At 41.0% G+C, this 16,832-nt stretch overlaps 1 protein-coding gene across 2 annotated transcripts in view; it reads left to right on the forward strand.

Annotated features, from left to right (window-relative positions):
* The window catches only part of far1 (fatty acyl CoA reductase 1), a 39,168-nt gene that overhangs the window by 16,371 nt on the left and 5,965 nt on the right, over positions 1-16,832 (forward strand). The window contains exons 4-12 of one of the 2 annotated variants that reach the window (XM_074677320.1): positions 24-199; positions 3,695-3,874; positions 7,022-7,199; positions 8,174-8,218; positions 9,637-9,764; positions 9,871-9,938; positions 10,707-10,878; positions 15,328-15,457; positions 16,199-16,326. In XM_074677320.1, coding sequence (XP_074533421.1) covers positions 24-199; positions 3,695-3,874; positions 7,022-7,199; positions 8,174-8,218; positions 9,637-9,764; positions 9,871-9,938; positions 10,707-10,878; positions 15,328-15,457; positions 16,199-16,326 — 1,205 coding nt within the window. Of the gene's footprint in view, positions 1-23; positions 200-3,694; positions 3,875-7,021; positions 7,200-8,173; positions 8,219-9,636; positions 9,765-9,870; positions 9,939-10,706; positions 10,879-11,485; positions 11,658-15,327; positions 15,458-16,198; positions 16,327-16,832 lie in introns of both variants that reach the window. The other variant, XM_074677319.1, reaches the window with a different exon arrangement.

Here is a 16,832-nt window from a genome sequence, read left to right on the forward strand (position 1 = left end):
GCTCTTCTGGTTTCCCCTCTCAGTTGTTTGAGAGGGTGCAGGAGGAGCAGCCAGACTTTGCAGAGAAGATCACAGCAGTGAACAGCGACTTGGTTCTTACGGAGCTGGATCTGAGTAAAGAGGATCAGAGCATCTTGGTCGAGAACGTCAACGTAGTTTTTCACTGTGCTGCCACCATCCGCTTCAACGAGCCGCTCAAGTAAGAGTTCAGTTTACTCTGCTCAGCTTCATGGTTTTAATGATGTGTGTTTGTCAATTCTTAATATTTTGTTGATTTCACCCTTTTAGATCAGTGATTATCTGTAGAGCTACAGCCACTTGCATGTAATGATACTAACAGCAGACAAGTGGAACAGATTTTGTCGTTCGCTGTAAACTGGATCGTAATGCCTGAGCACAGTTGAACTACACACAACAGCTTAAAGGAGAAAAAAACTGTACCAATAAATCTTTTTAACTCTTACATGCACTGTATAAGATCATTGTTGTTCTGCCTTAACATGCAAGTGGTGCACAAGTTTGATCAGTAGGACGGGGCAGACTGACTTAGGGCGTGGTCACACTGGTCATCCAAACCGTGCTGTGGTCAAGCACGATTGCCCCCCACCCACAGCGCCGTTACCCAGCTGGAGAGTTAGGCCAGTGGTCACAGTACTCTGATATAAACCAGACTTTATCGGGTATCACACACACACACGTGGCCTGCCCATGTCAACGTGAAGTGCCAGTTTACATGAGGCGCGATCTCATCAGAGAGAATGAGACACAGAAGGCACTGCTACAACTTTTAGGGACTTTTTGACTTATGGTAAGTTGTTTTGGCCTGACACAGGCCTCTAACAGCCCTCTTTGTTTATAATGATTGTCAAAAGATGAACTCGCAGGGAACATACGTCATGGATCGCTGTCCCTATGCTTGTAGTAAACCATGCTGAAGACCACCTCTCTGAAGCGTGTCAAAGCAGAAAGTGAATTGTGCTCAAGTACGGCACGGTTACGTCACACTGGCCATTCAAAACATGTTTTAGGGCTGAATCGTGCTTTAGCACTGTACAGTTTGCCATTGTGACCGCGTCCAAAATTGACTTTATCCTTGATCGTGAGCAGGAAATAAATGATGATTAATTGGAAACAAATCTCAGGAGGAAACAATTAATTCATGTTCATCATTCTTTAACCAAACTACTTAATCTTGGACAATTAAATATTGATCATTGATTTTGTTGTCTGGATAATTTAGTCTCTCACTTCACTTTTTTTCACTTTTTCATAGCAATACCAGAAATCTTTGTTTCAGGGACTTCTCACTGAAGATCTAAAGGTTCCACTGAGACTAAAAGTCTCCTGTAGTTTATGCAAATCAGGCCAGTGTTGATGGTGGCACACTGTAAGATATTGGGATACACCATCAGACCAGCAGGCAGTAGAGGGGCAAACAAAGATGAGTCCATAAAAACAGGACATCGTGCAACACCACTGATTAGCAGATTCTAACGGCTGATGCCAACTCAACAACCACTGACGTGTTGAGCTGAAAGCCTCCAGTTTACAGAGTCACTCTTCAAAGTGTAACAGCTGAAGGAGACGCATTCCAACTATGTGGCTCGGGAAAGAGTCATTACATCAAATGAGGGAAATGTTGTGATGGAGAGCAGATGATGTGGGTACTCTACCAGTCACAAACATTCAGCTCTGCAGACCCTGCCCCCTGAAGTTCCTGGACACATAGTACTGCCTGCCTGGGTGTGATCTCTTCTTCTCCCTAGTCCATTGGTGAAATTCCTGCTGTTGTAAAGGACCAAAGGCTTTTTATTAAGCGACCGCCTTTCTCGACAATTGTTTCAAATAGTAGTGAGAGTGTTCGAGGGCTGTGTCTGATCAAAATGACTCAATATCAGCCAAAAAGTCTCTAAAGTTGTAGCAGTGCTCTCTGTGTCTCATTGTGCTGACTCTGATGAGATCGCGCTTCGTGTAAACAGACGCTTCACGATGACTTAGGTGGGCCATACCTTAATCTGGTCCTTATTGGAGTAGTGTACCTGCTGGCTGTACTACCCAGCGGGGGAACAGCGCTGTGGGGGGCAATCGTGCTTGAGTACGGCGCGGTTTGAATGGTCAGTGTGACGGCGCCCAGAGTGTCTGTCACCTAAATATGGCAATATTTGAAAAACTTAAGCCCCACAGTAGCACAAAAATAATGTGCCTACCAACAGCTCTTAAAAAGGGGTTACTTTGCCCTCCTTAAGGTCTTTGCTTACTGAGTTTTTTTTTTGGATGCATTTACAATATTATTTTTGTATTAACTTCAAAAATTCGCAGTAAGAAAAAAATGGAATCATCAAACAATTGATGCTGAGCGGTGGCTGTCAGTATATTTTAGGTATGCATGGCGTGCACACACAGGGACAGGCACACAAAAACACTGTCACACACATCTACACAAGTCTTCATTTATCATCTAAACAAAGCCAGGAATGTGTAGAGAAAATATGTCAGAAAATATGAGAATGTGATGAAGCGAGTAGCCTACAGCGTCTCTGAACTGTCAAAGTACCCATGAATCGAGCTGGGCGGATGTGAATACACAAAAAAAAAACGAACCTGTTCCGAAAAAAAAATGACAGACAAAAGTTTTGGCATGAGTGTAAAAGTGTGATTGACATAATATGGGAATAAATTCTTATGTAACGTGTCAGTTTCGGATGAAAAGAACAGACTCAGTGTGCAAATACCTTTACCCTGCGGTAGCTTTACATGATTAATAGCAGAAAAAAAGTCCTTTTTTTTCTCATTTTTTTTTTTTAAAAGACAATTATAATTTCTAAAACACTTTTTTTAACTGCTCTCACTTAAAAGCTCCTCAAACTCCCTTCTCTCTGATTGGCCAGTCTGAGTCAGATTGTCCTATGTTCAGACCTTGGTGTTTTAGGCCCTACCATCAAACGAGTCATGAACACTAAAACAATTGAGAGTCATGAACCAGTTAGGAGATCCTTATGCGGTGACCTCATCATTTCAGCAAGTCTCATGAAGATGCCATGGTATATCTATTCTTAGACGTTCTGAGACGTCAGTTTACGGACAGATTATGAACATACAACATATGAATATGCAGTAGTATCTGCACGAGTGATATGAACATCCAGCATTGTGACTTTACATCCATCCATCCTCTGTTTGAGCTCATCAAATTGCTTTTTGCATTATCTGTACTTAAACAGATTGATTGGTTTTGAAACAAAAGAAGTTGAATAACAAAAACATTTCCACTTAAATGTTGATCAGTATAAGCCATGAATATTTTGAGCAGTGTTACTCTGTTTATGTTTTGGTCTGGATGTAACAAATGAGATGTAACATGTTAGTAAGCCCTGGAAGTGCAGCCTGACTTAATTTAACTGAGGAAAAAGAATAACTTGTCAGTATTCACTTTTTCTGTTCAAGGTTAGTTACATCCCAGCTTGGTAAAAGTTGGTAGGCATGTTCTCGTCTTACATTTGACCTTACAATACAGACAAACATTTTTTAAAAATCAGTCTTCAGCCCTTCATCACTGAGAACAAAAAGCTGATTCACTGGTTGTGGAGAATCCTGCACAGTCCTGGATCATTGCAGTCACTTTGTCAGGCTCAGCTGTGTCGTTTGCTGAATATACCTACACATAATGTTTCCTTTTTCCTCTTCCTCCTCTCAGAGATGCAATGCAGCTGAATGTCCTGGCAACCCAAAAGATGCTGGCACTGGCCCGCAGGATGAAGCACCTGGAGGTGTTTCTTCACGTCTCCACAGCCTACGCCAACTGTGACAGAGAGCTCATCGAGGAAATCGTCTACCCTCCCCCGATAGACTACCGCAAGCTCATTGATTCTCTGGAGTAAGTTGATCTGGACTGCTCCCTCATTAACAGCCACTGCACTGGGAACACTCTGTTGTGGTGATTGTGAGTTTGTCTTGTTAACATGAACAGTTTAATGGGATTGTGGTTGAGGATTCTCCAAAGAATCTTTACTTCTCTAGATTGCTACAGGACGGTTTGATCATGATTAATGTCAGTAACACAGTGAGCATGTCAGCTTAGCCATGACTGAAGAGTCAACAGCTGCTTAGCAGCACTAACGTTGTAGAAGCTGCCAGCCTCAGCTGCGGAGGGAGAGATCAGTGAAGCATTAGAAGCCTCCAGAGTAAGTGCAGATTAGTGGGATGATGCAGAGGCATAAGATGTAAAGTGTGGTTCAGCCTTTGAGAGAAACTGAATGGATGTGTGCAGAGAGAAAACACGCAGATTTCAAACCAAATGTACGTTCAGTGGGTTGCATGGTTAAGTGTTAAACCAGTAGATTATGAAAGGGGATGTGATGTCTTCAACCTGTGGTGCAGAGAGCAGATATGTGTGTCACTGACCTAGTGGCTTTTTTATTTCCACACCCATGTTAAAACCAAGCATCACCCTCCGTTCTAAAAATATTCAGCCTTTGAAGAAGTGCAGAAAAATACCCTTCTTTAAGAGTCCGTTTGAGGCTGGCGACAAGAACACCAGAAACCTCATACACGGCAAGCCAGGAAATGAGATTTTTACAGCGCTGATAAACATGTTTAAAGCTTTAGTTGTTGTTTTGAATGGCTCTTTTCTCTATCGGCATGTACTGTATAAGGGTTGCTTTTATTTATAACTCTTCGTTTTTAAAGTTATTACACTTGTAGGTTTTGCCCATACAAGGGCATGACTGGCATGAGTGACAGGTGGGGCGTCCTGTAGCTGTCTGCAAAAAGGCTTGAGACCCGTCAGTCTACCTTGCTTGAAATCAAACAAAGCTAGGTTCATTTTAGAGTTTTCAATATGGCACCTGTTAGCAAAAGGCTTCAAAACTTGTTTCATGTTTGTCTATGAAAATAACGAGCAATTGGAACAAAATGTAAAATTTGGTTCATAAAAGATGAAGTTTGTAGTGAGGGCCCCAGTGCTGCAGCCTTCATGCCTCCATTTGTTTTGCAGTGTGTGCCACGGTGTGAAAGTGCAGTAAAGGTGCAGTGAAGCTTGATGTCTGTGAATTACTGGCTGAAATCAACTCAGTAGTTCAAACTGGTTTTGAATTTCTGGAATCTACATGAATCTATGTGTAGTCACATGTGTCCAGTGCAGTTTATTGAGCCTTTGAAAGTCACTGCTGTAAAAAGTTACTGGATTACCAGGCTATAGTTCTGAAAAAAATCTGTCCATATCAGCTGGTGACTCTTATCATTTAAACTGAACACAGTCATACGTTTACATGCCCTAATTAAACCATATTGAATTAAATGTCTGTTTTTAAGATTAGTGCTGGACGGTTTGGCAAAAAAACGTATCATGGTATTTTTTAAGATTGTGCCAGTGTCACGGTATATCACACTAACTTTTTTAATAATGAGTTATACCAGTAATTTTGTAATTCTTTAACACTAATTTATTTGATTTTAACTTATTGTCAGTCCTTCTACCATTCACTATCCACACCAAGATCTTTTAGGGCTTATTATTTTGATTTTTGATCATGACAATATAATAAATGATATTCATGTTGAAGGGGCTGTGAGGAGTTTCAAAATGATCTTGAAAAAGTTTCCCATCCAAATATATACTGATCGTAATCCACACTTTGGCTAAACTACTGTACACAGTGATAGTTTGCTTGTTGTCACGTTAGCTTACGGATATGTTGTAGCACTGGGCTACTCATAGCGCTACATTTGGCAGGCCACTGACGTATGGTACAAACAGGGCTACATAACTGTACTGATAAATACCTTACCTTGTCGCATTGTGTCCAGTAACAGTAGTCTTGAGCAAAGAAAATTTGGTCCAAAATAAACACTTGCATGGTTAAAAGTCACATCTTTACGACAGTGTGCGTGAGACTCCAGGCCAGAAGGTGGCGAGGCAGTCCAATTAAAACAGATCCTCCTCACAGCATCTTTAACTTGTAAAGATGTTCAGATTCCTCCTCTCCTGCTGTCAGTCAGTCACTCTGCAAAGGGAGGGGCTGTGTCTCACTCAGTAAACAGTCTGATGGATGTGAACCTCATAATTATGTTATTTGATCTGTTTGTGAGTGACAGTCAGCTGTTAGCGGTGGAGCTAGCTGCTCTGACAGAGAGAGCAGAACAAATACCGCGTTTACATGTTCACATCTGTGCAGGAAAAAAGTGATATTAATAAAGTGATGGCGTTTGAAACTACAGGTGCTGGTCATGTCACCCTGGTTTGTGTTGAACTGTGACTCTCTTCTCTGCTGTGAGAGTCAATGTGTGTTTTACACACATTAGGAGCCCAGAACCAAGAGTCAAATGCCACAGTGATAAGAGACAGTGGATGCATAAGAGTGTGTGAAAGGGGAATAATATGAGACCTGATGTTATACCAGTGTTCTGAAAATCCACACTAGCAGTATGTGTAAATAAAACTACACCACACATTACAGTATCTTCTTTATTAGACTTTGTCTTATTTCCTGGAATTCTTACACATTCAAAATTAGAAAAATTGCTTTTAGGCTGTAAATCAGCGTTATCTCCTGTAACCCTTCACAGCACAGCCATGTGCAGTAGACTCTGTGTGCCCTCACTAACAAGAGGAAGATGGCAACAGTCTGTTTTTGTTTTTTCTTGCTGCTGACTAAGGAGTCAATATTTATCTCATGCAGAAGTTTAGTCAAATTCAGAGTGTTGCAGGGCTTGGCAGGGACGTCCTCTTTTGCATTTTTGACTTTTATTTAGTTCAAGAACAAACATACACTCCAGCTTAGTTTGCATCTGTGCAAGTAACAAAGAGGATACTTTAAACAGTTTGTTTTTTGGAACTATGGTTCAAATCTGTCTTCTTGAATAGCGGTGATAAAGTTTTGCATTTTTAGTCACAGATCAATAAGTCAAGTCTTTGGATCTTTGTGAGACTGCATACAGTTACATGGAAGTCCAACTGCTCTGCTGACATTTGTGTTTTATAGTCAGTAAGAAAATAAATCAGATTATTTTTCTTTTTCTCCAGCTGGATGGATGATGAGCTGGTCTCTGCTCTAACCCCAAAGCTGATCGGGGAGCGTCCCAACACTTACACCTACACAAAGGCCTTGGCTGAGTATTTGGTGCAGCAGGAGGCAGGAAACCTCAACGTAGCGATCATCAGACCTTCCATCGTCGGAGCCAGCTGGCAGGAACCCTTCCCAGTAAGTGATTCAGACTATTAGTGTTAAAATGGGTTTGATGTTTTAAAATGATAAGCTGGAAGGAGAATAACTGAGTAGTAAACTTCTTCAGAGTCCCGGATTCGTTTGTGATGCTGTTAAAACAAACCCAGAAAGAGGGAGACAAATTGTAGATTACACTCAACAGCTAGAGGCTCTTTTGGTGGTTTTTTGGGCTTGGGCTAGTCTGAATAGAGGGAATTCTTAATGAATTTCCTCATTTAAAAACTAAAGACTAAAATATTTCGGGAACATGGTTTTAAGAAAAAAGGAAAAAATGTTAAAAGCTGCTCTCTTTCATGCAAAACTTTGAGATCTGGTTATCAAAGAGATCTCTTTTCACAAAGACCTCCAGAAACTCCAGGTGATGAAATAAAAACTTGCTGCTCTGGGATCAGGTCGTGTACTCTGCTTTGCCTCCACTATGACTCATAAACCAGAGTTTAAACTTTGATACTGAAAGAATCAGGTTGGAGTATCTGTGACCAAAAATCTTTGGCGGTGACTCCTTTGGAGTCAATCCAAGTTTGAACAACACTCCCCTGTGTGTATTTTCTAAAAGCTCTCTGCCTGCGCTGCCAGCTCTGGCGCGTTGGTAGCAGCAGCACAGAACATGGTGGTGGTGGGAGGAGGAATGTGAGGAATGTGGAGTGAAGACGCTCGGCTCACCTTTTCTTCTCCTGGTCTGTCAGCGTAGTGAGCAGTGGGACTAGTGCACCACTGGCTGGTTTCAAGAAGTTTGAGACAGCATTTTAGGTTTCACATGAATCAGACTTTTACAAGGAGAGTTCATCATCCTGTTAACTTAAGAGTAAAAAAAAACAGTTTATTCCATCACAAATACTAATGTCAGCAAATTATTAACTATTTTCAAAATTTTCAGAGGGTTGAACATTTTATGTGTGAATCAGTTTATTTCTGTTCTTATTTATGCAGCTCTTCTCTCCATCTTTCAGGGTTGGATTGATAACTTCAATGGACCGAGTGGGATATTTATTGCAGTAAGTAGCTAACCGAAAAAACTGTTCATGTGGTTTATATGTGGTGTAATTATCCTCAGTAGCTTTTACCTGTCTCTTTTTTATATGTCAATATGAATTTCTCAGACAAAGCTTCATCATATTTGCCTATTCACTCTGATAATGATGATGCACTGGATCTTCCCAGCTTAAAATCCTTTAAATAACAGGTCAACAACTTCTTCCGGGAAAGATACCAAACAGTTCCAACATGCTTTGCAGGGATTTTCAACATCCAAAACCAAACCATATCCTTCAGTTTTGTTTACTGCTGCCTCTGTTCTCACTGCATGAGAGAGCGCACATGTGACTTTTTTACTTTTTAACACTCCACACTAGGGCTGCACGATCGTCGCAATCACAATCGCAATGTCAGCACATGCAATTCAGATTTTTCTCCATGATAACCAAGCAAGTCTGTAGACTCATCATGACACAACTTTTTTTATTAAATCGCAAGCACAATCGCAATCGCAATATTGTCCACCTAATCGCAAATCGCACTTTTTCCCCAAATCGTGCAGCACTACTCCACACGGCGTCCATTCCCAACGCGGTGTATCGCAAATGTATGTCTACCACAGTACTTAACTAGAGGAGAAGAAATTGTTTACACCATCTACAACTTCTTTTTTCGCTAATTCTTCTTCTCTGCCGAGTTTGGCTGCAATTTCAGGCCAGGAGTTGTTCATCACACAGTTATCATGGTGATCTCTGTGTGATGAATCATACCAGTATTTTTGTACTGTGGATACCAGGAGCTCCTGTTTGTCCACGCGGAGATGCACAGAAGTTAGAAATTTTAGGGGACAAGGCTCCTAAATGACATAATTCATCTGCACAAAGTCGCGTGGACCTACCACTGCGTCAAGTATAAAACAAGCTACACAACGCCCCCCCCTTAATTCTTCTGCTCACATGACGTGGAGCTGTTCAGCAAAAAGAAACAAATTTACCTTTTCTTAATACACACTTGTTGAAAGGAGTTTCAATCTCCTCTGCAATAATTTGTAAACCGTTGTAAAGCCTGTTTATTTCTCTTTTAAAAGGCTCCACATTTGTAAGTAACATGCTTTTCTAGGATGAGCTGAAGAGCTGAGAATGTGGGTTGGGCCCATGAAAAATTTGCCCAACCTTCTTTTCCGATTCCAAATGGCTTTTTCTGCCATTGACTTTTGGCAGTTAACAAATGTATCTTACAGTTGTAGCCACAATAAAAGCAGAAATAAACAGGAGCATTGCTACAACCAGGAAGTACTCGACTAAACACAAGTTTCTTTACTTTTTGAGCTGAGTGTTTTCTTATGTGAAGTTTTTCCATGTTATGGTTTGTAGCAGCCTACCTTAGATCTTTATGATGTTTGATGTGGTATGAATTGACTATCTTGCACCTTTTGTAGGCTGGTAAAGGGATCCTTCGTACAATGAGAGCGTCAAACGATGCTGTGGCTGACCTGGTGCCAGTGGACGTGGTCATCAATGCCACAGTGGCAGCAGCGTGGTACTCCGGATCACAGACTCTCAGCAGGTTGGATGTGCACACTCGTTGTTTGCTTTATATGCCTTTAGATCAGATTATTGTTCTTAAAACAAATCTGTCTGACTTTACTCTGACCCCTTTCTGTTCAATACAGGCCCCGAAACCTCATGGTTTACAACTGCACAACTGGGGGCATCAACCCTTTCCACTGGGGTGAAGTTGGTATGAGATCTCTTCATCTTATCTAAGCACTGCCTTCATACAGACATGACAGATAATAGAGGCTTGCGTGTTAAAATGAGTCTCCTGTAATATACCCTGATTGTAACCTGATCCACCATCTGACACACCTTAGTTTATTCTGCTGCTCCATATGGATCCATGTTTGTAGGAGCAGATCCAGCCTTGAAACAGGAGTAAGACGTTATTCACAGACACTTCACGCTGAGAGTTAATCAATCAGATTTCACTCCTGATTGAAAAATTGAAGATAGATTAAGAGAGATTTAATTAATATTCTTATGATTTAATTATTAACCACCACACATTAGTCCATCTAAAGGTCTCTAGGTTTACAACTGTATGTATGATAGGCTGCAGGCTGTGTAAGAAATTGGTGTGGTTGTTCAAAATTTTCTGATATTTTTTAATCACTGCTGAGGAAGATAGTCGATCATTACATTATTTTACATTATTGAAATGTGAAGCTGCAGTTTGTAATCATCTAATTCATTTTCACAGTGGATTTTAGTTATGAATTTCAATCAACCTGTACATTTTGATAGAATTTGAACACAGTAGGGAAATGTTTTTGCCTGACTGACAGCTTCTGGTAATTGGTGGTAAGTTCAGTTAAAACACTGATGAGGTTGTCTCCTCCTCTCCATCAGTACCAAAGCTCTCTGTCGGGCAGAAGAAAGAAAACAAACAAACAAACAAGTGTATAACTGTTGACTGACGACTTGTGTTGAACAACCTTCTGTCTCTTAGAGTACCATGTAATATCCACATTCAAGAGGAACCCCCTTGAGCAGGCCTTTCGTCGGCCCAATGTAAATCTCACATCCAATCACCTAATCAATCAGTACTGGATCGCTGTGAGCCACAAGGCTCCGGCCTTCCTCTATGATCTGTACCTCAGGCTGATTGGACGAGAGCCCAGGTAACCTCCTCGTCACCGACTCAGACCTGCCGCTCTCCCGCTGTTTTAACACCAGAATCCCCCTCGCACACGCACACACACACACGCCTGCTACTTCAGTCCTGTGACTTATTTTCTTTCATGGTCGCAGCCTAATGTCACATTTGCGACGCTACTGTGTTACATAATGCTTGTGTGATGTTTTGGGTTGAAGAATGTAAAACCCACTGTTCTCCTCCCACAGGAGGTCACTGATGGGTTCTGCAATCTTAACGCCCTGCTAGTTGCAATGATGGTATTCTCAGTTGGGTTACAAAACCTCAGCATTAAGGCCATCTCAGTCCTGCTGAGCATGGACTTAGATGGTCTTCAGTCTGAGGGTACTTTTGGAACCCAACACAGGTGTTGGCCCTTTAAAAAGCCTCTGCTATCTGCTCAGTTGTCACAAATTCAAAGGAATCTACTTTAAAGCCTTGATACTTCAGTATCCGACCACTGACTGGCCAGCAGTGGCAGAACTACACATAGGGCCTGCATTATATTCAGCAGTCAGAGGAAACACATTCTTCTTCATCTCGTCCTCTCTGTGTCCCCCCTGTCCTGTTATACATGTATCTCTCTCCTACAGAATATTGTATAAACATGACCTTCAAGACCAATCCCTTAGAGCAGGCCTTCAGAAGGCCAAATGTCAATCTGCGCTCCAACCCCTTTACTAATCAGTACTGGACGACCGTCAGCCACACGCTCCCAGCTCTGCTCTATGATGGCTATCTCAGGCTGACGGGCCGCAAGCCCTGGTAAGGTTGCAACTGCCCCACTCCTGCACTTTCCCCCTCCATGCCAGTCAGTCCTCACCTTATCCCCAAGCTCACCCTTCCTGGCTGTGTGGTTTTTATGTTTGGTTTTTGTTCTGATTTTACTGACTGAAACCTGAAATCATGGTCACGAGGAATGGTCCGGGGAAATAGAAATAAGCTCTTTGCTGTCTTTGTGTGAACTCACAGCATCAGCTGGACTCTGTGTTAAAACAGGGTCATGGCTTCAACTAGAGCATTTTAAGTCGTTTGATTTATTTTAACAACTTTTTGATCAAAAGACTTTCCTTAGTGTGAATTTCATTCATTACTGTCATCCCCCTCAACTTCCACCCAATCATGGAGGATCCCGAGGCACCATGGGACATCTTGGCCACCTGTAGTTGTGTCCAGTTGGAGACAGACATATCTCACTGAATACAACTCTAATGTACGGAAGCCTGTTTGTGCCAGACTAGGAAATAAAGGGGGAATCCCTAAAAAAAATTAAATAATGAGGCTTGACTTAGGGTCTCATAATGTTCATAGTTTTATTGTTATTATTATATTTAGTCTCCCTTTTTTCCCCTAGCAAACATGCTTCCATACTACTGCATGTCAAACGATTGCTGTTTGTTTGCTCCTTCTTCCTGAGAATGACAGAGATTTCAGACTTGAGGTAAAATTGCGTGTTATGTTCTCAAACTGAAATCGTCTTGACATGCCAGCTTACACACATTTGGGGTGTAATTTGATCTGACTGGGTGTGTCATCACTTATGTAAGTACTATTCTTGTGTGCCGATCGCCTGTGCATGTTTGTCCGATCCTTCGAATCATCTGGTGAGAGGAATCTGAGTCATCTCAACCTGCATCAATTAGTGTAAGAGCTCAATATTCAGCACGCCTCTTATTTAATTGAAGCCTTTTATTGATGACAGCTGCATTAATGCAAGTCAAAACGGCCTCATGCTGAGTTTTTTCAGGTTTAGAGATCATTTTAAAGTGAATGAAACTAAATGGCAAAAAGATGCAGTTTGAAGACTCAGAAGCCTCATAAAAATCTTTCACTGATATCTTTTGTTTCCTCACAAATGATACTACCACATCACTTCAACTGGAAATGAATCAAAATCACAAATCAAATGTGAGCCCTTAAATCTACACTCATGCAGAAATTATAATTAACTGGATTTCCCTGTGTCGACAGGAGGACAGTGTGACATGCTGGATGTGTCTATTGAATTAAGTTTATTGGTTTTATTGTAAGTTTCCGTTACTATCAGTGACATGTGTTAATCAACACGGTCTTGATAAGGCTCATGAGTCAGTTTGGTAGTACCATGTTGGCACTCCTGGCCTAAACAGTTGAAATCCAGTTATCCCTCATCTGATTGGGTCACTCACTGAAAAAAAAAGTTTTCTGTTTTGATCTGATTTCTTGCTGAAAGTGCTGTGAGGAAGTTTGAACAACCCCCTTGACCATGAGAGACTTGGTGCATTGTGACATTGTTTTTAAAACCTTTGGTGATATCAAGTTCAGATCAATCCGCACAAGTGATGTTACCCATTGCTTGCTAAAATAAGAAAAATGCCCTTTACTAATTGTACCAATGAAAAATAATGCCAGCTGATACCAAAACTGTCTTGGTACTTTATTTGACCAGACAATTAGTGAGCCACTGGATGTGGTTTCTGTTGGACTTTCAGTTTTTTGGCACTCACCTCAAGGAACAGCAAGAAAACTTGATTTTTGCATTTGGCTCCATTTAACATCATCAGGGGTTGCCTCTTCATAGTGTTGCTCTTCCCCCTCATTTGCTAAACTGAGTTTTATAACAACAGAACCAAAAAATATCCAACACACTGTGAATATCCTAGGGATGTGTACCTTTCACATTTGAAACGATACAGTACCTGGCAATCAGTACCGGTACTCAGCGGTACCAATTTTCGGTACTTTTTTGTGTTTCTGTGGTAAAAAATACCAATTTGTTTAGTAATAAAATACTCTTTTTTTGACTACACATATTTATGTACCTATAAAAGTACCTAATTCGGTACCCATCCCTAGAATATCCTGACCCCAGTCTCAACTATTGGATCAGAGTATGGATGGTTACCAAAATAGGTACTTTTATAGGTACAGACCGAATCCTGTCAAAAGTACCGGGTACCGATTCATGTAAAATCAGAAGGTACCATGTTAAGGAAACCTAAATGCATCCTTGTGACTGGGAGGAAGTGGAAAAGTAGGCAATTTTCCATGCTGGCCATGAACACAGCATTGTAAGGTTATATATTGAAGAGTAAATATGTTTGATTAAAAAAAAAAAAATTATTATAAATAAATTGATATTTTTTACCACATAAATACAAAAGGTACCAAAGATTGGTACCTTTGGGTACCGGTACAGATTGCTAGGTACTGGGCATTGATACCATATTGTTTTAAATGTGAAAGGTACCCATCCCTAGCTCAGAGACAATATGCTTTATTTTAATAGATCAGTGTTTGGCATTATAGACAATTAACTCATCTAATTATTCAAATTGGCCGGCACAGAGCCTCACAAACTGGCTCACTGATGCTGTACAGCACAGTTTGTGAACATGATGTGACTGCTGTTAGTTTTGTTATGGACACTTGTCCTGTGTTATTGCTGAGCCTTGCAGCACACTGAATCGATTTCTGCTTATTCAAGTTTAAAAGTGATCAGGTCAGTTGAAAATAGAAGTCTAGTTAACGTTTAGTATCTACGCTCCAAGTCTTGCAGCCTGGCTCCATAAAAATATATCTCCCACTGCCTCGAGAGAGTTGCATTTAGTGCAGTCCTGGATTTAAGAATGCTGTATTGCATTCAAACATATTCAGGGGTCTCATAGAGGAGAGCAGTGAAAGAAGTTCAAGAAAACCAACCAGACTATGTAAAATGGAAAAAGGTTGAAACATTTTTGTCTTACTACTCACTCAATAAAATGCATGAAAATGGGATCTAGATCAATGGCCAAAAATGTTCATCAGGAAAATCTTCAAAAAAATGTTTTAAGTACCAGTTTTGTCTCTTGTGTCCTGCACATGAATTGCCCATGTTTTACAACTGCATCAACTTTTCTCATCTGTATTTATAAGGGGTGGGAGAAAAAAATCAAAAATCAGTATAATGGGTTTTTTGTTTGGCATTATCAAAATCGGGATTCTTTGTTAAATTTTTTTTTTTTTAAACTCAAATTCTTCATTTCAGTCTTTGTTTATAAACTGAATTGGAAAAAAGTTACTACTTTTCTGAAGCAGATGGTTATTTTGGCAGCACAGGAGAAAGCCTCTGAACATGAATCCTCTTCAGTGTTGTTTTTTTCTGTTTATGAGTCAAATATCTCTCATGGTCAAGAGATGTCCAGATACTCCAGCACTGTTGGTTTAACTCTCCACTGGATGATATTACAGACATGAAAATCAATTCAGCTCAATTAAATGATTAATGGCAGTGTAACCTCAATCAAGAATCAGTGATTCTTTGTTACTTCAGTCCCTGTCCAACCCTCCCTCTTCCTCCTACTTCCTCATCGTCCTCCTTCCTATGTTTCATCACTGAACAACTTTACACATCTCGATGATCTTTCTCGTATTCCTCCGCTCTCTTCCCTTCCGCGTCTCTTCCCTGTTCACTCAGGATGATGAAGACAATCACCCGCCTCCACAAAGCCATGATGGTCTTGGAGTATTTCACCAGCCACTCGTGGGTGTGGAACAATGACAACATATCCATGCTGATGGCCCAGCTCAGCCCTCAGGATAGGAAGGTCTGTGATGGCGATCATGTCACGTCTTCTTCACATACTTCACAATGTGTCCCTCTGTCAGCCACGTTTCCCCCTCACCACACAGCACAGGCCTGTGCACAGTGCAGAGACCGCAGACAGATTTCTCACTCAGTGTGTTAATGTCTGATGTTAGGCTGCTCACAATAGACTCAGTCATTCATTCTCTGCTGATGTCAGTTTGTGGTGAACAGAGGCATTGTGAAGCATTACTGTCCAGAGAAATCTACACGTGTTGCTGGACTCAAACAGAGGTTATGTTTTGTTTTTATTTCTTGACAGAAGCTAACCTCTCATGATCTTAAACCACTGTAATGTTTATTCGACTTTCAAGTTTCAGAGCAGTGTGTGGATGAAGTCTGTCTTCAGATAACTTAACATTTGACTTGATCGAGTCTTTGATGACTTCCTCCAGCCAGTTCAAAGCTGCTATCAGTCAATTGTACGACAGACCAGTCAGCCATTAAAATCTGGTGTTGACCTTTACTAAAACTGATCCGATATTAGTTTCGATTTCACTTTTGCTATTCCTTGAAATGAGACGGAGAATTCCCATAGAAATCAATTCCAGCTTTTACCAGGATCAGATCGGTGTATCCCTTATTCAGTTGTACCTAAATCTATGACAAAACACGATTCTCATCACTGACATTTGCTGTCACTGATGAATTCATTTAACCAAACATTAATGCTTTCTCTGTTTTTATTTTTTTTGTTTTTTAGGTGTTCAACTTTGATGTCCGACAACTGCACTGGGCAGAGTACATGGAGAATTACTGTATGGGCACCAAAAAATATGTCCTGAATGAAGAGCTGTCAGGTCTGCCTGCTGCACGCAAACACCTCAACAAGTAAGAGTCTGTGGGGCTGTTAACATGACAACAGTTTTATGATGAAATGCAAAGGTATTGTTGTGTTTCAGCCTCTGGTTTGCAGCAAAACAGCATTTTAGCTGACCTAATGTGGAAACTTTTGAGAACAACCTCCAGAGTGGAATTTTCGGAAATGCCACTGCCACCATTGCTGTGTCCACAGCAGAGTAAACACTGTCGTCACACTTTGCTTTGCACTTTACACTTCTATTGCGGCAACTTAAATTGCCATGGGCACTGTCATGTTGTTCTTGTGCTGCTAAATCTGCTGTCTGCCTTTCAAAAAAAATGTTAATCTGTTGCTCCCATAGACATGATTAATGGACATAGTCTCCCTGACATCACTTGTCTGTTTCTGACATGGACTTTTGAAGCATATCGGCTGTTGCGGTCATATTGGAAGTGACGGGGGTTTGGAGACATCACATAGGGCGCCTGTCAAGTCACCTGAGCTGAGCTATGCCTCTGATTGGGTGTGGATGTGC

The sequence above is a fragment of the Halichoeres trimaculatus genome, unplaced genomic scaffold (genome assembly GCF_033239565.1).
Source record: "Halichoeres trimaculatus isolate MK-OKI-2021-1 unplaced genomic scaffold, fHalTri1.1 fHalTri1_scaffold_10, whole genome shotgun sequence".
Lineage (NCBI taxonomy): Eukaryota > Metazoa > Chordata > Actinopteri > Labriformes > Labridae > Halichoeres > Halichoeres trimaculatus.